At 44.8% G+C, this 26,059-nt stretch overlaps 1 protein-coding gene across 1 annotated transcript in view; it reads left to right on the top strand.

The window, feature by feature from the left end:
- LOC147905291 (ABC transporter C family member 4-like) overlaps positions 1 to 25,040 on the top strand; it is a 49,875-nt gene extending 24,835 nt beyond the window's left edge. Inside the window, exons 7-11 of the mRNA XM_087398139.1 lie at positions 15,672 to 15,886; positions 16,019 to 16,324; positions 23,949 to 24,012; positions 24,118 to 24,357; positions 24,452 to 25,040. Of these exons, the coding sequence (XP_087254265.1) occupies positions 15,672 to 15,886; positions 16,019 to 16,324; positions 23,949 to 24,012; positions 24,118 to 24,357; positions 24,452 to 24,558 (932 nt within the window). The 3' untranslated portion in view covers positions 24,559 to 25,040. The remainder of the gene's footprint in view (positions 1 to 15,671; positions 15,887 to 16,018; positions 16,325 to 23,948; positions 24,013 to 24,117; positions 24,358 to 24,451) is intronic.
- The last annotated feature ends 1,019 nt before the right edge of the window (positions 25,041 to 26,059 follow it).

Below are 26,059 nucleotides of genomic sequence, written 5' to 3'. Positions count from 1 at the left end.
TAAGACAGGAGCTACCACTATAGCTACCTTTAATTTTTCAAAACTTCTCTTTTGAGGTTCATCCCATATGAAGGTGCTTCCCTTCCCCTTAAGTTGGTCCGTCATCGGAACAACAATCTTAGCGTAATCTTGGATGAATCTCATATAGAATCCTGATAAACCTAAGAATATCTGTAATTCTTCTAGATTTGTGGGATGTGGCAATTCCAATATTGCCCTTACTTTGTCAGGGTCCATACGAACCCCTTCTTGGGATATTATATGTCCCAAGTATTTCACTTCTTTTGCAAAGAATTCACATTTGGATTCTTTTGCAAAGAGTGAATTATCTCTAAGCAATTGGAACACTTTTCGCAAATATTCCAAATGCTTTTTCCTGGTTTTACTATAAATAAGGATATCGTCTAGAAATACTACAACAAATTTTCCTAGATATGGCCTTAAGACACTATTCATAAGTGTCATGAAAGTTGCTGGAGCATTTGTTAATCCAAATGGCATTACTTTAAATTGATAATGCCCATACCTAGTACGAAATGATGTCTTAGGGACATCCTCTTCCCTAATTCGTACTTGGTGATATCCTGATCTTAAATCAATTTTAGTAAAGCATTTTGCCCCTTGCAATTGATCAAAGAGCTCATCAATGCGAGGCATAGGATACTTATTTTTTATGGTGATTTTATTTAGTGCTCGGTAATCTATGCATAAACACATAGTTCCATCCTTTTTCTTTACCAGTAAAACTGGTGCAGACCAAGGTGAGCTACTTGTTTGGATTTGGCTCTTCCTAAGATATTCCGTTAACTGTCTTTCGACTTCCCGTTCCTCCGTTTGACTAAGCCTATATGGGGGTTTACAAACAAGGGTAGATCTAGGAAATAAATCTATTTTATGATCTACTTCTCTCTCAGGAGGTAAACCATCAGGTAAATTAGACGGAAAAACATCTTTATATTCAAACATTAAATCATTGAAAGAAGATTTATACTTTTTAACATTATCATAAACAACATTACTTCTTTCCGATGCAGAAGACATAAAATCACCAATAAAAGTAAGTTCACAAAGATGTACCTCGCATTCTTCTTGGTGTAGTAGTCGTTCCAATTCCATCAAACAAATAAGAGGAGAGTTAGGCACATCATGTTCTCCTTGAATTTGGAAGACTTTACCCTCTTTTTCAAACATAATGGAGTTATTAAGATAACTCTTCTGTAAGCTATGCCCAAGACTATACAGCCATTCTCGACCAAGCACTACATCTGTTTGGTCGAGATGCATGATTTGGAAATCCAAGGCATCCTGATAGCCTTGAATATCCATCTCTACACCATATATCATGGTGTCCCAAACTTTTTTATCACTGCCCTTCGCCAAAGAGACCACATATTTATGGGCACTAGGACTCTCAGGCAATTTTTACTTCTTAACTAACGAGTAGTTTAAGAAATTATGTGTTGCACTATCATCGACCATCACTCTTACTCTTTGCCTCTTAATTTTTCCATGCATCCTCATTAAATCATGAGGACCAAAGGTGGGCTGTCACATTGCCGATGATAGACAGCACATATGGGTGCTATCCTCATGATAGACCTCTATCTCAGTGTACTTTTCAGTACCATTGAGCGGTAACACTTGCACCGCATGCACTTGTTTTTGTGGAGGTCTATTTGGGGCTTTAGCTCCCGCTGGTTTATTTTTAGGGCAGTTCCAAGCAGCATGGTCTTTGCCTAGACATTTGAAGCAAATATTTTCTTGCCTGGCTCTTTCATAATCCTCTTTCTTCAAGAGAGGATAATTTAGTGTTTGAGGTTTCTTAGGTGGTGCTTGAGGAACCTCCTTCTTAAAGTGCCCCTTCCTTTTCAACTTTGAAAATTTATTAAACTTTGGAACAAAACTCGTTTGCTCTGAAGTTCCAACGTATCATCGTATATTTGGGCATACTTAATGGCTTCCTCAAAGGTTTTTGGAGAATTTCTTTCCACCTCAACCTTATAAGTGTCTTTGAGACCTCTCACGAAACCCCTTATCTTTTGGAATTCATGAATTCCCTGTAATTCGCTATGTATTGGACTAGAGTGTTTTTACCCATAGTGCAATTGTTCCAAGCCTCCCACGCTCTTTCTAATTCATTTTCCGGTAAAAACTCTTTTAGGAAGGCTTGTTCAAACTCAGTCCAATATCTAGGAATTTTATCACTCTCCCTGAGGCTCATCCACCATTTATAGGCTTTATTTCCAAGGGAAAGACTTGCTTCCACGACTGGATTTTCAGGAGGTGTATTCCTGAGTCAATGAAAGTTTTGCCATTTTTGCAAGAACGTATTAATCGCATCTTTATTACGCTCCTTTTCTTCCCCATTGAAAATTGACGGTTTTAAGTCCTTAAGGATGTTTGAGGTTTCTCTAAGTCGAGAGGTAGACCTCTCAACTTGATTAGGAGGAATCGGTGATTTTTCAGTAATAGATACCGATTGAGAATCGGCTATCTTAGTTATAGCTTCAGCTAGGGTTTTTAATGTTTCACTGATAACCCCTAACTGTGTTTCTATATTTTGCGTTCGAGTTTCAAGTTTAGTGAATTCCGCATACGGAATTCCACAATCACCGTAATCAATATCCTCCATTTCCACATTATCCTCTTGCATTTCAGCCTGTATCTCCTCATGTATTTCCTCTCCAACTATTGCTTTTCCCTTTCTAGCCCTTTCCTCGGCCTCCCTAGTCATATCATCCCTTTCTGGAGTGGTCATTATAAAGACGTATATTTTTCAGAAATTATAAAGCAAAGCGCTTTATATTAGAGAGAAGAATGTGATGTCCACTTTCTTGGTATTTGTTCAAGGCGCTGGATTTTGTCTTTGAAGTCGTCTCGCTTTCTTTGATTCATGCTTTCTCACTTTCTTTCAATTCATAATTCTTCGATCGCACTTCTTCCGTTTCCCTCGATCTCAAACTTCAAAATCCCGCATTCTTCTTTTGATTATGACAAGGTTCAAGAGATTGGAGAAAGGGATGAAGAGGATCTTAGAAGCTTGGGAGAAAGAGGGGGTGAGAAAACAAAATTTTTGGACCTTGGGGAAGAGGGATAAAAAGAGAGGGTTGAGGTGGCTTTCTTTAAAGGCTAAAATAGCCTTAGATGATGCGGTTTTTTTTTTCCCCCAAAGCTTTGGACCTTTAGAAAAAATGACATGGCTATCTTCTCTGTACTTCTGCTACTCTGCAAGTCGACGAAGATACCGAATCCTTCTTCCGAGAAGTCGACTTAACTTGTGCAATGTGTATTAAGCCGCTTCTTCACCTCGCAGTTCTCCAATGTCATCGTAATTATAAAGCCTACACTGCCCTGCTCCTGCTCCTTCTCCGTAAGCCTACGCTGCCCTGCTTCTGCCGCCTGCGCACTACAGGTTTTCGCTTCTATGAAACTCTGACACTCTGGTCCCATAGTAATAATGGTGGCAATTGGTTCTCCCTTCAGTCCCTTGGCTTTTGTTCAAGCGCTGTGCGGCACGTACAAGATACTCCCGAGTCTCAATTATGGTGTAAATAGTGGCTCTGATTAGTCCTCGGGAATCTAGAGCTCTAACTCTTAGAGTAATCGAGGGCTGAATCGCTGCAACAACTAACAACCGAACAGAGTCGCACTTGTCCTTCACGACTCCTTGATAAACTCACAGCAGCGTGCGACGGCTCCATAGCCCCGCTGCGCAAGAAATTTCGCAAGCCATTCCTAGGTCCTTGGGCCTTGAATCTTGACTAAAATCTTTTTTCGCAAAGTGTGCGAGCCTCGAATCTAAATAATACCTCAACGACGATGGCGTAGCCCTCCAACATCAAACACAGTGCTTCAATTTAGCGTCATAGTAGACTATCAGTAGTTGAGGCTCTACGGATTTTGAAAACGGGCTCTGATACCAATGATACGACCTCCCACCTCGAGGGCTTTCGCAATGTTTTTCCACCCAGCCACGGTCTAGACCTTCAGCTCCTAGCTCACCAAAATAGTAAGTGGGTTTTCTCTCTCAAACCCCTTCTAGCCAGCTTCCCATCTAGATCCTCCCACACAGCCCAAACCCTCCCAAGTGGCCAACCCTCATGGTGCCATGTGTCCAAGTGGACCTTACCATTAAACCCCTCTTTAGGTTCAACTAATGCACCCTTCCATTAATTGCCTAGGCCTAGGATTTTCCCCTAGACCCTAGCCCTCATTAGCCACACAGGTAAGTATTGTCAAGCCCTCATGGTTTCCCCGTTATATCGATGTCACGGTATTACAGTTGACGTAACACTTCCGCTGTGTGTACTCTCTGGTGGGTCATTTCTAACATGGTATCAGAGCCCAAGTAGGAGGCTCACAAGTGCGGGAGCCTGAAGGCAGAAACCTTGCAGAAGGGACAACCTTGATTCAAAAGCTCTTGGGAATTGACATCCACGATTGGAGGATTGTGCCCTTGTAAGGAGGGTGACTCAGGTTCAGTCAGGTGCGTTCAGAGTTCTCGTCTACTGAAATTGAGTTTGCTTGACTTTGTTATGTGGTATAAACAGCAGAGATGTCGACCTCAACAGCCTCTTCAGCCCCTGCTCTCCCTTCCTCCTCCCCCAGTTTTCTCTCATTCACTATCCCTAACTTTGGAGAGTCTAAGAAACTAGACGGGACCAACTACCCGATCTGGAAAGTGAAGATCCGGAGTCATTTAGTGGCTCAAAAATTGTGGAAGCTGACCACGGGAGTGGAGGCGAAGCCGGAGGACATGGCGGAGAGTCAAGGGGAGATAGTCATGGCAGTAGACAGAGAGGAGCTCGAAGCTTGGGAAGACAGAGATGCCCATGCCCTGGCATTAATCATAGGGACTATGGCGGACCCTATTCTTCCACATATTTAGATTGTCGAGACGTCAGTAGAGGCGTGGGTCACTTTGAAGGATCTGTACGAGACGGACAACACCTTTCGGATTTTGCTTCTTCAGCATCAATTCTACAATCTTGATATGGATGAAGGAGATATGTTACATAGCCACTTGATGAAGGTCAAGGTGGTGAGGGATCAACTGGCGGTAGTAGGTCAGAAGATAGACTCATGCCATTTGGCCTTGATGGTACTGAGGAGACTACCTCGGAGTTTCAAGAGCTTTGATACGACTGTGACAACATGACAGAGGACCAAACCTCTGACGTTTGAGGAGTTGGGTCCATTACTGCTATAGGAGGAAGCTCGGGAGAAGCTCTACAACGAGGACAAAGACGACAAGGCGATGCTGGCGAAGGATTATGCTGGCAAAGGAAAGGGCAAGCCTAACGGTGGCAAGTTGAAGAAAGACAACTCTGACGACGAGGAGACTTTGAAGAGGAAGTAGAAGAAGTGCTTCTATTGTGATATGCCAGGACATTTTGCAAAGGACTGCAGAAAGAAAAAGGCGGATCCGAAAAACAAAAAGGAGTCCGACCTAGATTCAAAGGGAGAGGACAAAGCAAATGTGGTAATCAAAGAGTTGTTCCTGGTGACATCACCGAGTGTTACCGAGGTCAGATATGTTGACCAAGAAATTAGAGTGAGGATGTCGGACATAGAGACGTGGGTCAACGAGGAGTCAGATGCCCTTGTGAAGGTGAAGGACAGCATGGAGCGCTTGGTACCTTCCAGGTGCGTGGCTGTTGACACTAACATGAGGGTGGATTCCATGGAGGGCCCTGGGGTCTCATGGTCAGATGGATGCTGTACTTCAGAAGGGGACAGTACAAGATTACATAGGCTCTTGGTGGGTGCCTCGATGAGGTACAAGTTTTGCTGTCAGAGCAAATACACAGGTAGTACAACAGTCTGGTATGTACTTGATATTTTGCATTTGAGCCTTTATAGCATGCTATGGAGAGACTCTGCTCTTCATTTGTCTCAGGTGATACGAGATTGGAAGGAATTCGCCTTATCGAAGGCAGAAGGGGAAGTATTGGTGCTTCTTCAAATCTCGGACGCAGATTGCTAGAAGGTGATGGACAAAGAGTACTAAAGCCAGAAGAGTACCTGCTTGAGAACTCAGCAAGAGCTCATGGTCCAAGTTATCTGGAAATATTCATTGGTTGCAGACCTTGCCAAAGGAAGGACGGGTTGAAACAGACCCTCAAAGCATGGTGCCTGGAAGACTCCAGGTTGTTCACTCATTATGAGGGGGACAACTGGAAGATCGTGACGGCTGGATTGCTCGAGTTCAAAGGCGGGAACGTGACCAAAGGAGGTGGTGCCAGGAGCTGCTATCAAAGATGGACCTATGTACTGGGATGGTGTGCGGAAGTGGAACGAGACCTGGTGGAGCAGGAGCCACTGGATGAAAAGCCAGGAAAAGATTTTGACATCGAAAGGTTCTAGAGGACTACGACCAAGGAGTTACTGGAGCATCGTCATTGACGTGTTGGCATTGGGCCAAGATGTGTTGGTGAGAGGGGGTGTTGGAAAGGTCACCTTCCCATCTGTAAGCCCCCAAATGAGGAGAGCATGGGGGGAGTGAACCTAGGTTTTGAGGGAGTGCCACATGGGCAGCATCCTGGCTGCCATGTGGGTGCTAGTCAGACAACAAAGAGTGAATTACGTGGAGAGATCAGCATGGCTGCGTCAGAAGACATCTTTGTGAAAGGGAGATGGCGGGGACAGGATGTCTTGGATCTGCCCTGGCAGAAAGGATTTGATGAGGAGCATGATTGCGTGGTGATCCATAAGAAGAGGCGCTTGCAACAGGTGTCTGCAGCAGCAAGGCCAGCACATGGCGCATTAATGGCGGGGGGACCAGCAGGAGTGTCTGCCATAGAACTGGCTGGTTAGGGCTGGTTGGAGCCAGCCAACCAGGCCAGATATTGGGCAGAGCTAGGGGCTGGACCCGGCCTTGAAATGTAAGCCAAAGGCCCTAGAAAAGAGGGCCCCAAAGGGGCATTTATAGGCAGACCAGGTCAGGGCCTGGTCGGCCTGTTTGGGTCGTTGGCCATAGGCAGCCTGACTGGTCGGTTTTTTGCCAGCCCCTTGGGGCCTATAAAAGCAGAGGCTCTTGGCCTCATTCCATATCATCTAGAGCAGCAGAGCCTCAGCAGACTGGAGCAGCCGATCAGTACCTATAGGGCCTACATGCAGGAGGTGTATAGGAGGCTGAAGAGCTGCAGACAAGCTGAGTTAGGGCTGCACACCTAGGCTGACATCCAGGGCAGCAAGGTGTAGAGATCAAGTCACGGTGACCAAGTCTACAGAAGCTCGACTAGGAGCACGCGAGCTCGAGTCTAGAGATAGCCAGCAGATAGGAGAAGTACCTTGTGGTAAGATCAGAGGACCACACCATTGGTGGGACTCTGGATCTCTCTCTTTTGTATTGTGTCCATAGCTTTGGACTGAAATATATTATTTTGGTGGTTTCTCTATCTGGTTGGTTCATTGTCTATTGATGAGTTTGCACATTAAGTAAAGAAGTTCGTGATTCCACACCCCACATCACACTGTGTGAGCTCCTGGGCATTACTATCAGTCTTCCGCTGTGCGTACCCTTTGTCGGGTCATTTCATTACCTTGTGGCCCCAATCCTAACGAAGCTTCTTAATGAAGCTGTCTGTTTAGGGTTTCCACGCTGGACTATTAAAATTATTTCGCCCATCCACAAGGCAAGGGATCCCATGAGCCCAGAGAAATACAAGACCATTATGATTGGACATGTGATGTTTAAGATCTATGCATTCGTGCTTGATTCCGAGGTCAGCCGATTTGTGGAGTGTCGTGGACTAGCAACAAGACAGATTGGTTTCGGACGTGATCATAGCACTATTGATCATATTCTCACCCTCATGTGTGTCATCGAGGAGGCGAGGACACCAAAACAGAGGGCCTATTGTTGCTTTGTGGATTTCCTCAAGGCATTTGACACAATCCCGAGAGCCCGTCTCATACGTCGCCTACAGGATTTGGGGTATGACCAGGAGAACATTTGGGCTGTCATGGCACTTTACGAGAGAGTTGCAGGCAGAGTCTGGGTGGACAGATGAGATCATGAGCACTATTGGGGCAGAGTCTGGGTGGACAGATGAGATCATTGGGGCCAAATAGGGGTGTCCTTTATCACCCACTCTGTTTGGCCTTTACATAGACGAGCTTGAGACAGTGAAGCAAGCAGAGGGGGGGCTGGTTGCTCTCTCGTTGGCACGTTGATCCGGATATTGCTTTATGCAGAAGATGTTGCTCTTGTGTCTTCCTTTGCGGAGGGACTTCAGAGACACTTTGACGCACTCCAGTATTTTTATGACTCCCATGATTTGAAGGTCAACTTGGGTAAAACCAAGGTTATGATCTTCAATACATCTCGAGCCGTCATGCGCCAGGAGCAGTACACGTTTGATGGGTCACTTGTTGAGATAGTTTCATCATATACATATTTGGGGGTTTTCTTCTCCGTGCTCATCTTCATTATGAGACCCGCGATGCAGGCACGCTTGGGCAGAGGATACACATCATTGGCCAGACTAGAGAGCCAGTGCTTCCGCTCACACTTCCAGGATCCACGGACCAAGGGGCTGCTGTTTCACTCCTTGGTTTGCCCAGCGGGCATGTATGGCAGCCCTTGTTGGGAATCAGATCTATCCGATACAGAGTGGGCCTGAGCGACGTGGTGCTGGTCGGCGGGCTGAGCAAGTTAAGGGATTTATTAAGAGTGGATGTGTGTGTGTGTGTGAGAGAGAGAGAGAGAGAGAGAGAGAGAGAGAGAGAGAGAGAGAGAGTAATGAAGGGGAAAAAGAGGCCAAGTTAGAGGCCCTTTAGGTGGAATATGTGGAGGGACTATATAAGTCTCCATCCACCCCCTACTATGTAGTTTTTGATGTGACATCTAATCCTATCTACTCTTCCTCCTTCCTCTTCCTGCTGCCTACGCTCACTCTCTCTCTCTCTCTCTCTCTCTCTCTCTCTCTCTCTCTCTCTCTCTTCCTTGTCTCTATCTCTCTATCCCCTCATCCTTCTCTCTCTTCCTCTCTCTTTCCCCCTCTCCTCTCTTCTTCTTCCTTCTTCTGCTATTCTCTCCCCATCTCCAAATCTGTCCCTTCCCCCTTCACTACATTGGTATCAGAGCGCCTTCCTAGGGCCCTGTTCAGAACCAGCTTCAATGTCAAGCGATAATCCCACCAGAAATTGCAGGCTGCAATGCAAATCTGTGAACTCCAAATCCTGCCTAGCTTGCAAATGAACGATCGTCTAGTGCTGCAAACAAACGATCAGATCCTAGCACGCCTCTGCAAATAAACGATGAGATCAAGAACGGCTTCTGTGGGACAGTTTGACGCTACCCGTCAGATAGCTTATGCTCTAACGAGTGCACTAGCGTACCCTGAGCGCATGATGGTTTGAATTCATATCTATGTATTTCAATGTTTTTTGAAAGTGAAAATAAATATACGTGGCTGGTGTATGCAAGATATTCATCTCTCGAATTGCAATACAAGTACAAAAGCAACATCTAGATAATATGTCCTTATCTTTTGTATCCATATTTTTCACTCAAGACTTCTTCATGACGATAATATACACGACGACACCCAACAAGGGCCACTTCTCTCAGGTTATAATTCTTTGGGAAAGGAAGTGCGCCGCCTCCCCACCCACATTATGTGTGGTTATAGCAAATAGTTACATAGTATTATAAAAATATATGTAATTGCTTGTTCTTACAAAACGTGCAAAACTTTGTTCTCGAAATATATTTGCTCAATCTAAATTTTTACATCTACTATTTTGTCTCCGGTGCTTTCAATAGGCATATGATATCATTTTCCAAGCATACTCACTATCGCCTCTTGCGTTAGAGACGTGAGTGAGATCGGGCTCTGCAAGGCGAGATAGGCCGAAGTCTGCTACCCTTGCGTTCATCGTCTTGTGCTTCAAATGGTCGTTGGTCCGTTTCGTCCGTCAGATGATATCTGCCCCACCTGTCCTGTCGCCCCACCCTGCTTCCGTTCGATACGCCACCTCGATATGCCAATCAGCCACCTCTAAAGATGGCTCCTTTGCCATGCCAGTCAGCTACCCCATCATCTGTTGCGTGACCACCCCACCATGCCACTGCCACTGTGATGCCCGCGCCGCCGTGCAATTGCTCCTCCTCAACCCTTGTGTGCTGTTGCGTCGCCTGTAAAAGCTTAGCCTTCCTAAATTTCCTAGGTTAGAAGTTACCTTAGGGTTAGGTTAGTAGGTTGGTGAGCTAGGTTAGGTTTAGTTAGTTTGGGTCTAGGTTAGGTTAGTGTTGACTATGGTTAAAGGTTGGGTTGGAGTGGCCTAAGACACTGTCCTAACAGTCCTAAAGGTCTTAGGTTAGAGCTGTCCTATCTGTCCTAGGTGACTTAGGATCCCCTCCCCCCCCCCCCTCCAAAAAAAATAAAAGGAGGGGGCAAAAACTCAAAATTCCAGCCTCTTTTAGGGGATTTCCACAACCCTATCTGGGCTCATTTGGACCCCGTTTTCAAAGCTTCTTCGACGACCCTTCTTCCGACTCTCGAGCCTCTCCTATGAGCAAGTGCCTGCCACAGTGGTTGCATCCACTGGTGGTGCAAAGGTTCCTTTCACTCAGCCTCTCTCTTGGTGACATGAGAGGCCGTAGGCCAACACTCTTTTCTGTGGAGCATCACGATGCGATACCTTTTTATGCACGTGAAGATGCAGGTGGTAATGCTCCTATGAACGAGGATGATGTTTATTGGGATGCCCAGCCAACACTTTATACTGTTTCCATGCATGCCCTGATGGGTGCCAAAAGTGCTGATACTATCAGATTAACATTGACTATACATTTGTAGGTGATCTCTTGGCACTTGACATGGGCCCAATAGATGTTGTCTTGGGTTGTGATTGGTTGCAATCATTGGGCAAAATCAGCATGGATTTCAATGCCTTAACACTTAGCTTTGTCCACAGGGGTGGATCAGTTACATTGCATGGTATTGCAGCTCATAAATTGCAAGTCATTTCAGCAAGGCAGTTGGCCAGAGAGCTCTAGAGAGGCAGTGTCATATATGCATTAAATGTGTCAGTAACTAAAGAGGGTGGCACTCCCCGTGTTGATGATTGTGATATGCAGAGATTGCTCTCAGAGTTTGCAGATGTGTTTGCTGATTTGCCATCACAGTTGCCTCGGAGAAGAGATGTAGATCATGCCATAGTCCTGGAACCTGGCAGTAAGCCAATCAATTAGGCCCCATACCGACTCTCTAAGGTAGAACGGGAAGAAGTGGCAACTCAAGTGAGGGACTTACTTTAAAAGAGTTTCATCATTGATAGCACTTCTCCTTTTGCATCCCCTGTGCTCTTGGTGAAAAAGAAGGATGGTTTTTACCGTATGTGCATTGACTACAGAGACTTGAATAAGGTCACCATCAAAAACAGGTTTCCAATCCCCAGAATAGATGACCTGTTGGATGAACTCAAGGGTGCTCAATTTTTCACTAAGATTGATTTGAGGTCCGGCTATCATCTGATTAGAATGAAAGCTGGGGATGAGCACAAGACAGCCTTTCGCACAAAGAGGGGACTGTATGAGTTTAAGGTGATGCCTTTTGGATTGACCAATGCACCAGCTACCTTCCAGGCACTCATGAACAAGATTTTGCAGCCTCTCCTTTTCAAATATGTGCTGGTATTTTTTGATGACATCCTCATTTATAGCAAGGATAAGCAGGAGCACATCAGACATGTCAAGCAAGTGCTGGAAAGCATCAGCTTTATGCTAAAGCTAGCAAATGCACTTTTATGGCACAAGAGGTTGAGTATCTTGGTCACATTGTGAGCAAGGATGGCATTCGAGTGGATCCTGAAAGGTGAAATGCATTGAGGATTGGCCGCAGCCACGCAACCCTACTTAGTTGAGGGGATTTCTAGGTCTTGCTTCCTTCTACTGGTGCTTTGTTTGCAAGTTTGCCAAGAGGGCAGTCCCTCTGACAGACCTTTTGAAGAAGGATTCTTTTATGTGGTCTACAGATGCACAGCACTGCTTTGAAGACCTGAAATTCGCCCTCACTCATGCTCCTGTGTTGGTATGCCCTGATTTTTCACGTAGTTTCATTGTGGAGGCAGATGCCAGTGGCAAAGGATTAGGGTCTGTGTTAAGACAGGAACACGGGGTAATTGCTTTTGAAAGCAGGAAATTGGATGCCAAGGAACTAGATTATCATGTGTATGATCAGGAAATGTTGGCTATCCTCCATGCTTTCGAAAAATGGCACCACTACCTGTACGGTAGCAAAATCAAGGTTGACAGATCATAGGACACGTAGGTATTTCCTTACGCAGCCCAACTTGTCAATGAAGCAAAAAGGTTCGGTCTTATGATTTCGATATCGAGTACAGGAAGGGGAAAGAGAACGTGGTTGCAGATGCCTTATCCCGCATGTAGGTTTGCAGTTTGTCTGCCATTTCTACCATCTACAAGGAGTGGATTCATGGTATTCAGGAGGAACACATGCAGGATTCTAAGGCAGCTCCCATATTTGTGGAGTTACAGAGGCCATCAAGCCAGGGGCATGCTGAATTTAAGCTGCATAATGGGTTGTTGTGGTGTAAGGAAAGAATTTATGTGGTGCCAGATTCAAAGTACCGACTGCTGGTCTTATCCCGCATGTAGGTTTGCAGTTTGTCTGCCATTTCTACCATCTACAAGGAGTGGATTCATGGTATTCAGGAGGAACACATGCAGGATTCTAAGGCAGCTCCCATATTTGTGGAGTTACAGAGGCCATCAAGCCAGGGGCATGCTGAATTTAAGCTGCATAATGGGTTGTTGTGGTGTAAGGAAAGAATTTATGTGGTGCCAGATTCAAAGTACCGACTGCTGGTCTTACAGGAAATGCACTCATCTCCTATGGCAAGACATGCGGGTATTACTAAGACATATGAAAAGGTCAAACAGAGCTTTATCTGGGATGGCTTGTGGTGGCATGTAGTTAAATTTGTCAGTGAATGTTTGCCCTACCAGCAAAACAAAGTGGATCGCCGGTTACCCGCGGGTCTCTTGCAGCCATTACCTATTCCAGAAGGCAAATGGACTCACATTGCTATGGATTTCATCACAGGGTTGCCTTCCACAGAGCGGGGATGGGATAGCATTCTTGTGGTGGTTGACAGAATGACAAAGCAGGCCCATTTCATACCCACTAAGACCCGTTATTCAGCATCACAGGTTCCTTAGCAGTTCATTGAGCATGTTTTTAAGCATCATGGTTTCCCTCAGGAGATTGTCAGCGACAAAGATGCAAAATTTATGGGTCACTTTTGGCAGGAATTATTTATAGTAGTGGGTACTTCTCTTACACCTAGCACTGCTTACCACCTTGAGACCGATGGACAGTCAGAAAGGGTGAACAAATGGCTGGAGGAGTATTTGAGGCATTTCTATCATGACACACAGAAGTCTTGGGATAAGTGGTTGGCACTTGCTGAATTTTGTTACAACAGTACCAAGCACATCTCTATTGGCATGAGCCCGCCGTTCGAGGCTATGTATGGATGCACGGTGGGTATGCCATCTTTAGTTGCAGACATGGCTGTGAAAAATGAGCAAGCAAGAAATGACTTGGAGAGTATGGATGCCCTTCTGCAATTGGCTAAAAAGAATATGCAGGATGCCCAAGCCAAGCAAAAGAAGTATGCGGATGAACGCAGGAGGTATCTGTCTTTTGAAGAAGGGCATTATGTCCACTTACGCCTCCATAAGAACCGTTATGCCTTGCTGAAGGGTAACACCAACACGAAGCTTGCTCATAGGTATTACGGTCCCTACAGGATTATCCGCAAAGTTGGCGAGGTGGCATATGAGTTGGAGCTACCCAGGACCTCCAGGATTCATAATGTTTTCCATGTGTCCTTGTTGAAGCCACATGTCGGACAGCATGTCCAAGTCCTTCCTGAGCTACCGCCTATGGATGAGGAGGGCCACATACTCTATGTTCCGGAGCGCATCATGGGTTTGAGGGATCACATACTCCGAAACAAAGTCTACACTGAGTATCTTATCAAATGACAGGGACTCCCTGAGGATGAGAATTCATGGCAGCCAGAGAGCATTGTCCAGGACAACCCCTATCTCCTACCGGACTGACTATTATTTGCTGTTTGCTGCACCTATTTAACAGCCCGCATATGAAATTTTGAGGGCAAAATTCTATGGGAAGGGATGGTTGTAATGAAGGGGAAAAAGAGGCCAAATTAGAGGCCCCTTAGGTGGAATATGTGGAGGGACTATATAAGTCTCCATCCACCCCCTACTATGTACTTTTTGATGTGACATCTAATCCTATCCACTCTCCCTCCTTCCTCTTCCTGCTACCTACGCTCACACTCTCTCTCTTCCCTCTCTCTATCTCTCTATCCCCTCATCCTTCTCTCTCTTCCTCTCTCTTTTCCCCTGAGATCACCTTTGATGGACAGATTATTGAGTATGTCAGCACCTTCAAATACTTAGGGGTTGATATCCCGGCAGATCACAGATGGTGGCAATGTATACACAGAAGGATCACTGGCTAGGGGAAGTACTACCAGTTTGAGAATGACTGCAGACACACTGACACTAGGAACTGGAAAATTCGAAATGTATTGTTTGATGCATATGTAGTACAAACAGTATTATATGGAGTGGAAGTATGGGGAGGCAGTATTTCAGCCTCTACATGGAATGATATTGAGAAAATGCAAAAGGCTTTCTTACGGCGACACCTTGGTGTCAAACCCACTACTCCATACTCAGTACTTCTGTTGGAAACGGGAAGGAGGCCGATTGAATTTCATGCACTAATCAGAGTTATGCAATACCTAATAGAGGTGCAGCAAATGCAACCTGATAGGTTGCCTCATAAAGCATGGAATGCGGAAGCATATTTGACCATGCCGCCTGAAAAGGTCACCATGCAAGAGTTTCAACTGTCTTTACTGAGTACTTTGCAAACTCACTGGCTGACAAGTGAAAAGAGGGTAAAGCTGGAATATTACCAAGACAACATAAATCCCACATGTTGGTCTACATACATGTCCATAGAGACTCATGCTCAGCCTTATATTAGCACACCTATCCCCCTTCTATATCGCAAAAACATAGCCAGGTTTTGTACCAGATCTCATACATTTGCAATTGAGAAGGGAGCTTGGATGCATCAGCCCAGACATGCTAGAGTCTGTACCCTTTGTGACATGCAGACAATTGAGATGGAGGCACATGTGGCTCTACAGTGTCCCAGATATGCACATATCAGGGAGGACTACCAGCAGATACTGGAGGACTTCGCTCAATTGACATCAGTTCTCTCTATTGCCTCTCCGGCTGCATTGGGATCTTTTGCCACTCGTCTTTTTACCTGGCGTCAGGAACTCAGACTCCTGACCCCTCTCCTTGAGGAGACTCTATTTTACATTGTATTGAGACGGGTCCCATGGGTCATTTTTGGCCCCCCGAGGACGTTAATAGACTCTACTTCTACTTCTACTTCTTCCTTCCTTCCTTCTGTTATTCTCTCCCCATCTCCAAATCTGTCCCTTCCCCCTTCACTACACACACAGAGAGAGGATTAACGCCTTAAAACAGACAAACATAGCCATATACATGGCATGATGTCTTTTCTTTTTAAAAAAACATAGGTTTAACTTTGAATATCTTGGCTTCATTCGTAAATATGCAGGACTTGTCGGACTAGCTTTATCATATGGCTTGGGGCTCAATGCTGGCCTTTATTGGACAGTATGGTTGTCATGCACTGTGGAGAATAGAATGGTTTCAGTAGAGCGTATTCGGCAGTTTACAAACATACAAAGTGAAGCAGCTCTTGTTATTAAAGATTGTATGCCATCACCTAAATGGCCCACGATTGGAAAAATAATATCGACAAGACTAAAGGCATGCTTTTAACTTCTTTTCACCATTCATGCTATGAGTTCTCCCTTGCTGTTTTCTGTATATTGCTTCACACTAAATGCAGTCAGAACCATATTGCTTCACACTAAATGTAAAATGTATATTGATTGGCAGCTACGCTATCGACCAAGCACACCTTTGGTTTTGAAAGGTGTGAACTTTACAATAGAAGGTGGACAGAAAGTTGGCGTTGTTGGCAGAACTGGGAGTGGGAAATCCACTCTTCTATTGGCTGTTTTCAGGCTAGTGGAACCTGTTGGTGGTCAAATTCTGATCGATAATGTTGACATTGCGACCGTGGGACTTCACGATTTGCGGTCTAGACTTGGCATAATTCCACAAGAACCAGTTCTCTTTGAAGGAACCATCAGAATGAATCTAGATCCTTTTGGTTATTACTCAGATGAAGATATCTGGAGGGTAAAGTTTTTGACTTGGTTTTGAATTTTAACTTTGCACTGTGACTTTAATAAGTGTCTCCCCCCCCCCCCCCCCCCCCGCGTGCCGCGTCCCTCCTTTTCTCTTTCCTGTGGCCCTCTTCTCCTTCCCCCACAATCCAACATCCCTCCTCCCCCCCAAGCACCCTTTAGGCAGTCTTACCAAGTGAAAGATACAGAAATCAACTCTGTCCTGGCTACACAACATTTGACTGCAACGTCCAAAACCTCACAAATTTAGTAGTGTTTAAAATTAATATGGAGGCCTTGCTAGGAAAACTTGTTCATAAACTTGTAATTGTGTTCATTTTGCTTGTTTATGCCATAGGTCCTAGGGATGTGTGTTCCAAACCACTGAATTGATGAACACATCTACTGTTTCTATCATATTATGTGCTTTTAGTTTTAGATTTTATGTAGGTTGGAAATTTACTTTCTAGAAAATATTTGACTGCAACAAAAGAAACTCAAAACAAGATTCTTTTCTGGGACGTCTTTGGCCTTAAACGGCCTTTTGGATTTTGTGCTCTCTCTCGATATGGGGCAATGTTCTTTGAGAGAAGCAGGGTTGCCCATTGTGTGACAACAGGAGATGGAAATAGAGCAGCTTATCTTCAGGAAGTGCCTCAATACTTTCACATCAAGAGGAGATTTGACAAGATTTTTCTAGAGAAGTCGCGAGTACATTATTGGTCGACAACTGATTAAGCCCATAATAGAGGGTGGAGGAAAGAACAACGCAGGATAAAAAGACCATAATGTTGGGATCCCTAATGAAAAAGCTACCTTGCGCAATCACTGATATTTGAGTTAACAACAAACAACAAAGAAACAATAAACGACCAGTCTCAGGACAAATGAAGGGTTTATTCCATTATATAGTTTATCTACGATGATGAACAGCTTAGAGATATAACAGTACTTGAATGCATGAAAACGATGATGCCAAGGATGCAAACTATATAGGCAGAGGATGTGGTCTCAATTGCACATTCATGCATGTACTGTAGGAAGGAGAAGCCGCCTGCTATCATAAAGGGGAGCTCATGGGGCCATATTAGATAGCTTTAAGATTGCTCCATCCACTCACAAACTGGAGAGCTGATAAGATAACGGAAGCAGGGTGGTTCCATAGTTACACCTTTGAGAGTAAATGCAGGGGTCAAAGTATTGGCTTCTTGGCTGAAGAGCTATACTGTTTAATATCCTCATCACAGTGGTCTTATTAGGTAAGTCATAAGAAGCTTGGGTGTTAAGTATCTCTCAAGACACATAGGATGATCTTTGACTTCACAGCACACCACACGTTAATGTTTGCAAACTGTTGTAAAACACTTTCCTCCCTGGTAGTGATGGAATTTAGGGAAAGTTGAGGTTTCTTTGATTTTTTGATTTAAAAAAGAAGACTAGTATTCTACTGCCTGAAGTAGGAAGCAAAGCCATATTCATCAAGCTTGTGGTCATGGATATGTATGATCTAAATTTGTATGATTGGACATATTCTAGTCTTACAAAGGTATATATATATATGGATTTGACTCAATCTAAAGAAGTCTTACATCAGTTCTCTTTGCCCGTGGAAAGGCTTTTCTCCTCATCAGTCTCCTATCATCAGATTTCTCCTCATTGAGGACTTCTTGATTCACTGATCCCTATATAGGCAGCCCCCTTGGTGGAAGCCTGATTTGGATTGATGGGTTGCTGGTGGCCCAAATTTAGGAGCTAGATGTGTCACACACTACTTCTCTCCTACAGACAAATCACAGGAGAAGCACCGAATTTGTTCCACCCAGCCAATCTTGCTGAAAACGTGAGAGCTAACAGAGAATTCGAATTCCAAAAACATACGTAAAAGCTCATTCTCATCTCTCACTAGCTTCAACAAGCCCCATCTCCCTAGATGGATCTAGATGCCACATGTCATCATCATAGGGCCTTCCTAATGCAACATTTCACCCCTCACTTGGGAAGCTTTAATTTCCTTTGCCCCTAGGCACATTTCTTGCATTAGGCCCTTAGCCTTAGATCCACCTAGTCTGGTGCTATCAACCCTCACCTAGGACCTTGACATTAATTCCCTCCCGATCATTTACATGAAGCGCAAACAAATATATTACAAATATAGATCCTTTAAGGGAAATGTCGACTGATTCTTCCGAGGTCATGCTACCTCGGCTAGAGCGTAACATTCCTTCCCTCTTCAGACATCAGCGTCCTCGATGATAAAGTGTGGGAACACTCTCCGCAAGTGGTATACGGATTCCCAGGTAGCTTCGGATAGAGGTTGACCATGCCATGCAACCAACACCGTGGGTATCTTCCGATTTCGTATTTGCATTGTTCCTCAGTCCAGGATTCTTGTTGGTTTGCGCCTTGCATTATCCTCTCTCTCCTGAAACAAAACCACACCTTCGATTAGTGAGTCACCCGTATGTAAAAATTTCTTTAAGCACGAAACATGAAAAACCGGGTGCACCTTACACCCCTGTGGCAATTCTAATTTATAGGCTACCTTGCCTATTCTCTACACAGTATCGAGGTGATAACTTAGTACACTCTCCTGAAGTTAATGACTTCGAGTGCGAAGGAACTCTGAGAAAAACTTTTTCTCCTTCCTTAAATATTCTTATAGACCGGTTTTCATCTGCATACACCTTGGCTCTACTATCCATAGCCTGGCGGATATTAGCTCTCGCAAGTGCTAGCATCTCCCGCATCTGAACCACAAAGTTCGCGGCACTTGAATTTGCTGGTCTATAACCATAGTTCAGCTCAAATGGACTGAACCCGGTAGAGGAATGTTTTCTATCATTGTAGGCAAACTCTAACAATGGCAACCACTTGTCCCACGTATGTTGCCTCAATGACACATATGCCCTTAGCATATCCTCTAAAGTCTGGTTGACTCTCTCCGTCTGACCATCCGTCTCAGGATGATCCCCACTACTCATTCCCAACTCGGTCATTAGTGTCTCAAATACCGCTGTTCAAAAATGACCGGTAAATCTGACATCTCTGTTTCACACTATGGATCTAGGCAATCCATGCAGATGAAATATATGTCTAATAAACAAATCCACTACTTGCGGGGCACTAACAGACTCTCTAGTCGGAATGAAGTGAGCCATCTTGGTTAGACGATCAACCGCCACAAGGATAGAATCATACCCTCCTTGTGTCGTAGGCAGCCCTACAATAAAGTCCATGGAAATGCTCTCCCACTTACTCAGTGGTATTTCCAAAGGCTGTAAAAGTCCGGGTGGCTTCACCCGCTCGGCCTTACTTAGTCCGGGTGGCTTCACCTGCTCGGCCTTACTTACCTGACACGAGAAACACCGTGTCACATATTCATGAATATGCTTTTTCATCTTTGGCCAAAAGAAATCTCGCTTCACGAGATCATATGTCTTTTCGACCCCTGGATGTCCCGCACATGGGCTATCATGGCACTGTCGAATGACTCTCTGCCTGAGATCATTCTGACTAGGTACTACTACCTTGTCATTTCTTTTCAGCATACCATCCCTTATGGTATATCTTGCATAAGTTTGGCCTTTTCTGGATGCCAGGTCATCCTTTTCATTTTTCCCGGGTCTAAACACATGAGCTTTAGGCCATAAGCTCTGGACAAACTCGTCCATCTTTTGAGTTTCTCTAATCTCGGTCATTAGAGCACTCTCTAATACCGTAAAACTCATATTGTGCATAATGCGAGACAACGCATCAGCAACCTTATTATCCTTCCCTCTTCGGTAGCGAATCGTTAAATTAAACTCCTGCATGAGCTCTGAGACTCATTTCAAATCAGGTCCCATTCTAGAGCAATGCTTTGGTTGATTATAAACACTGGAGACAGATGTCCAATTCCTTAAGTTTAGAGGATGTTATTTCCATTCGGTTTGCCCCTAAACAAACCCAAAAAAAAAGAAAAGAAAAGGAAAAAGAAAAACAAAGAAACGAGAAGTCTATTGGAAGCTTTGAGAAAATACAAATCAGCAATCTGTTAGGTGCTGAAATAAAAAAGTGCTAGATGCCTTGCAACCCGCCTTTCAAGGCCTAGCTCATTGTGTCGAATGGTGCCAACAGCCAGGAGGAAGGGGTATACAACCAATGGATACCTCGATCCATGAGAACGTAAAAGACACCTGCCCAATCCTTGGAGAAACGTTCACGCCTTGGGGACTCTTCCTAGAGTCCTATACGCCGGGTGGCGTTTCGGAAAGGCTGCTCCTCGGCTATTGAAATCTATCAATTGCACAAATTCCTACCCTTCCAACTTTTTTAAAAGTTCCATCTATTGAATTGAATAAGAAGATGGAAATTTGGCTCCCCAAATGGCACACAAATGTAGCTGATATCCAAATACTGACAAGGGTGGACAGAGGTCAGGTCTCTAGTATCCCACCATAACCAGGCTACAACAGGCTACCTAGATGTGCCAAGTTGTAATGCTGGAAATCATCTCCCGGACGCTGTCCTCTGGCACATGGTTGATTCAGTGCACACCTTAAGGTAAGGTGCGATTCAAAGCGTTCTGGTCATTTCGAAACGCCTTGAATTTTTTAGTGCGCTTCGGCTTTTTTTTGAAGGGGGGGTTACTTCGTTTTTTTGAGGTGGGTTATTCTCTGTAACTCAACTGGACAATGCCGCCGTCGTGCACAAGTCCTCTTCATGGGCCTTGGCATTCATTTAACATTCTTCTTTCAGGTCTGCTGCTCTCTAACAACTCTGTTAGCCCCTTTCTGTTAGAAAATACCCAACAGAGGGTACACGCAGCGGAAGACTTATAGTAATGCCCGGGAGCTCACACAGTGTGCGGTGTGGGTGTGGAATCACAAACTTCTTTACTTAATGTGCGTCACAATAGGTGTGCAGACTCATCAATAGACAATGAACCAACCAGATAGAGAAACCACCAAAATATATATTTCCGTCCACAACTATGGACACAATACAAAAGAGACAGATCCAGAGTCCCACCAATGGTGTGGTCCTCTGATCTTACCACAAGGTACTTCTCCTATCTGCTGGCTATCTCTAGACTCGAGCCCGTGTGCTCCACCTCGAGCATAAGTAGACTTTCCGTCTAGATCCCTTCCACCTTGCTGTCTTTGCACCAGCCTAGGTGGGCAGCACCCTCAGCTAAGTCTGCAGCTACTGTATGCTCTCTTCTCCTCCAGTGATGAGGCCCAAGACAAGATCCCTGCTGCTCCTTTCTGATGGGGTTTTTCTGCTGTTCCAAGTGATAATTGAGTGAGGCTAAATGGCCTCTTTATATAGGCCCCAACGGGGCTGGTAAAAACCGGCCAGCCTGCTACAGACTGGCCGACCAGTCTGTGGCTGGTCCAGCCCTAAAAGGGCACACCCCCCCAGGGCTTCTGGCCCACACTTTCAGGGTCCTTTGGCCCTCCATTCAAGGCAGGTATCCAGCCTATAAAAGGCCTGCCTCCTGCCCACTGACAGCCACAGTTCCTGCTGCAGATCTGGGCCTGCACATCCTGCCATATCTGCGCCTCTGCCAGGTCCTCTTCCCAGCCACGTGTCCTGCACCGTACACTGTTGATGTCATCGCGCCCTGCCAGATCAGATCTAGGGCTTGCTGTCCCCGCCTTTTGCTCCTTCCACAGGTTCCGTCCTTTGCAGCTTTCTTCTCTTGTGAGGTGCTGCCCATGTGGCAGCCCCCTCTCTCTTTCTTCTCTGGGCATCTTCTGCCCTAGGTCTCGAGCCACCCCTCAAATGTGCTTCTATCAAAATGGAATTTGAGATCATTATGTTACCTTGTTGGGCTCTTCTAGCTCCATTGTCAAGATCTTGACAGCTCAAGTAGGATTTATTTGTCTTGCTACAGAAAGGCCAGGGCAGTCGGACTGTAAAGATGTAGCGTACACTTGTCCTGAGATTGGAGCTTTGAACCTCTATCAACCTCTTTTTCACCGAGTGATTATGTCTACTGTATTTTATTTTTCGCCCATGGCAGGTGCCTTCAGCTGTTTATCACCAAAGTGGCGAGGCTTGGGATAATCTTAGCAATCACAACAGGCGTACCCATATTGACTCATTACCCATTAAAAATAGATTGAGTTCTTCTTGGTGGGCAGCTTCTACAAGTGACATCATAAATGTCATCAAGCATAATTGGTGGTAATGAATTTCTGCCTTTTCACATAATAGCCTAGCTGGGCTAGTTTAGGCAACACACAATTTGAACTTTTGACGAGACGAGTTGTTTGTAAAGTAATGTTTCCATATGTGGCCTCATTGTTAGGCTCGGCCTTCTGAGATTTGTTTTCTTATTTTGAGCGGTCACTAGCTCTTTCTCAGATCTTTGAAAGTTCATCTCCTGTCTCCTTGAGTGAGGGCCTTGGTTGTGGGTCTGCCCGCCCATGTGAGGGAGTGTCAGGGCCATTGTTGTGGGTTTGCCCGCCCCAGAGAGGCAGACGGGGTTCACCATGGAGGCCCACATGTTCATGGCCCTGGGCAAGGCTGTGCGCCTGGTTGGTGCCCTGTTTTGCGGGCCCTTTGGCCTCCCAACAGCCGACCCCACAGCTGACCATCTGGTCGGTCTGCTCCAGACAGGGGTCAGCCCTTGTGGTCAGCCACCTACCCCCCCCCTCCAGTCCGTTTTTTGGGGCAGGGGGTGACTAAATAGGGCCCCCTCTCTCTCTTGTTTGGCATCTCAGCTCACCGTTGTTCACACATCAGTAGAGGGTTTTCTCCTGCAGTTGAGGAGGTTTTCCTGAGAGCCTGTGCAAGTCTCTCTTGTTTTCTTGTGAGTGTTTGCTGCTTTCTCTCCTAGGCCGTTTGGCCTTTTAGAGACGTTAATATCTATCTATCTATCTATCTATCTCCATTGTTGCTCCGTGCCGCTGCACTTCTCACAGTTACACGTTTGCCTTCTTCATGGATCCCATTCCCATGCTGAATGCTAAGTTCTGCTTCTGGCCTGACAGTTTTCTGATGGCATGTTTAATTTTTGGTGGGAATTTAGAAGTCTAGGGCGAGGACCCTAAACCAAACAAGGTGGTTGTGAGGGCTGGCACACGCTTCAAATCAAGGAGATGTCAGCACACAACTTCATTAAAAGAAAAGTTTTATCTCACAACAATATAGGCAGCAGGCTAGAGGAGCCCCTTATTAGATGGAGATCATAATTTGCCAAAGCATCTAGTCAAGTCCAAAGACTCCACCAGGAACATGCATTACCTCAAATGTAAGAGCTTAATTACGATAGCCTAACAGCCTCAGACCTCCTGCCATGTGGGAAAATGTCCCAAGGTATCAGCACCTTGCCATTGGGTCAACAATCATGACCTGCACACCTGCACGGAAGGCTTTTTAGCAGGTAGATAACGTCCAGAAGAATGGAGCACTGCCAGCTCGGGCCATGACCAATGACGTGCAACCTGCGTCTGAACCTCACCAAAACTACATACAACATGGTGGTGTATCAAGTCCGGAAACTGCCAGTATTTACTTGCCTAACAGAGGGGCTTTGAAAGCAAATTCACGTCCCTCTTCCATTCTTGAAATTGCTTTCCTACAATGGTATTCGTAACTTGCTAGAATAATCACTCACGAGCTAATGGGTGAAATTTTTTTGTCATCAGGGCCTGGAGAAGTGTCAACTTGACCACATTGTTCGAGAAAAGCCTGAAAAGTTGGATGCTCTAGGTATTTGCCTGACATGCTATTGCTGCAATGAGTTAGCTCAAATGAATCGAGCTTTTTTAACTTCACACGGATTATTGCATCCTAACATCCGGCTTCTCATAACAGTAGCAGAATACGGAGGAAACTGGAGCGTGGGTCAGAGACAGCTGCTCTGCTTCGTGCGTGCTCTCCTTAAGCACAGCAGAGTGCTTTTTCTGGACGAAGCTACTGCATCAGTCGACTCGCAGACAGATGCTGTGATACAAACACTCGTTCGTGAAGAATTCCGAGACTCTACCGTCGTTAGTATCGCCCACAGGATCCCAACAGTGATGGACTCTGACAGGGTTCTTGTCATGGAAGCAGGTGTGACCACAGACCCGTATATTTTGCAATTGCTGACGATTTTCCACAGAATTCTTTTCAAGATTTTTGACTAGCTGAATGTATGTGCACACAGGGAGAGTGAAGGAATTCGACAGCCCAGCAAATTTGTTGAATGACCAGAAGTCATTGTTTTCAAGCCTTGTGCATGAGTATGGTACTCGGTCTGGACAAAGAGAATAGAGGGGGATCGCCCATCATTTTATTACTGAGAGAGACAACAGAGCAGCAAAAGTGCTGCGAGCAGTAGCATGTGGAGAATCTACCCAAAAAAATTCTATATGGAAAAGAGCATAAGGAAGCTCATAGCACATCAGAGGAGATTTTTTGTTCAGTAGAAACCAACGGGACAGTTTTTGTTCTGGAAGATAAGAAAATTTTACAGGTTACATGTTTCATTCATTCAATTTTCAAGAAGAACACATGAGTTTGTGTTCGCTCTGAGAAGTGACTCGTATTTACAACCTTTGGAGTACGTTCACACTCTCGAAATTTCCAAAGAGCTTATCCCCTACATGACAATCTGCCATTGCATCCACATTGTAAATCCATCCTCTTTGATTGATTTTCACCTTCACTACGTCTCTTCCTTCATTGGTGCACTCGATTTTCAGGTGCAAAAATATATGGTCAAACTTGATCCAATATTATTCATGTCTCACCTTCTTGAGATTCTATTAAATATGATAGCCACACTAAGCCCTGCAACAAAAGTAGCGAAGTATAATACTTTTGAATAGATGTTAGGGTCCCAAGCATAAGCCTCCCTATATAACTTCATTCACATTGATAGCTATGGGGCCTTAACTCAATTGCATGCCATGGAGCACCCATGGAAGCATTCCCCATCTCCCTCATTTGCCAAGCCACCACACGGGATGAACAAAAAAACTCTTGACATGATGAGTTTATAATATGTATTTGGGAATAAGGAAAACTTTTTTCTTTTGAGTCTATCCTCACCATTGCTTGAGAGCACCATCACCAAAAATAGAATTAGTGATCAATGGAGAAATAAGAGGAATTCATCAATGCTTGTAGCTACATAACATTTGGAATTGAACCAAGATTGGTTCAGCTCATAACATAGATAGGAGAGAATTGGTCTAGGGGAGGTAAATCTCATAAATGCATTTGGGCCTCAAGCACAAAGATATTTGTTGCCCCTTCCCATTATCTTTATCTTTGTTTGCATTGCCAAGAGTATCCTATCATCCCCTATAGTTCAAATCATGCTAAGTATTTTACTTGCATTGAGAATATAGCTTCATGAGGATTATGAGCATGATGTTTACGCAGTGCCAACTTCAACCATGTTTCCCTCACCACTATACCTACACTTGTGAACATATACATGATGACTCTATCCAAGGCCAAGAGAAAGCTATGGTAAGTCCATAGGAGTGGGAAGAAGACAAGCTATAATGAAGGAATATCATAAGACTTTGGATTGCATGAATATGTCTTTACATAAGAACCCCAAACTCTTTGTCTATTTGATTTTTCAGCCAAGGATGTTACTCTTCACTTTATTTTATGTCGACGCATTTATTCTACCAATGATTCAATGAGCTTACAATTCTTTGTAAGATGTGGATGATCTATGCACATCGACAAAGTTACCTTGGGATGCTAAGGTTGCTATAGAACTACTCAAGGTGTATGATGCAAATACACATAGCCT

Source organism: Dipteris shenzhenensis, chromosome 1, assembly GCF_047967505.1.
Source record: "Dipteris shenzhenensis isolate YYH24624 ecotype China chromosome 1, Dip_SZ_1.0, whole genome shotgun sequence".
In the NCBI taxonomy this organism is placed as follows: Eukaryota; Viridiplantae; Streptophyta; class Polypodiopsida; order Gleicheniales; family Dipteridaceae; genus Dipteris; species Dipteris shenzhenensis.
The sequence above is the reverse complement of the archived record's forward strand: the minus strand, read 5'-3'. Positions and strand labels throughout refer to the sequence as shown.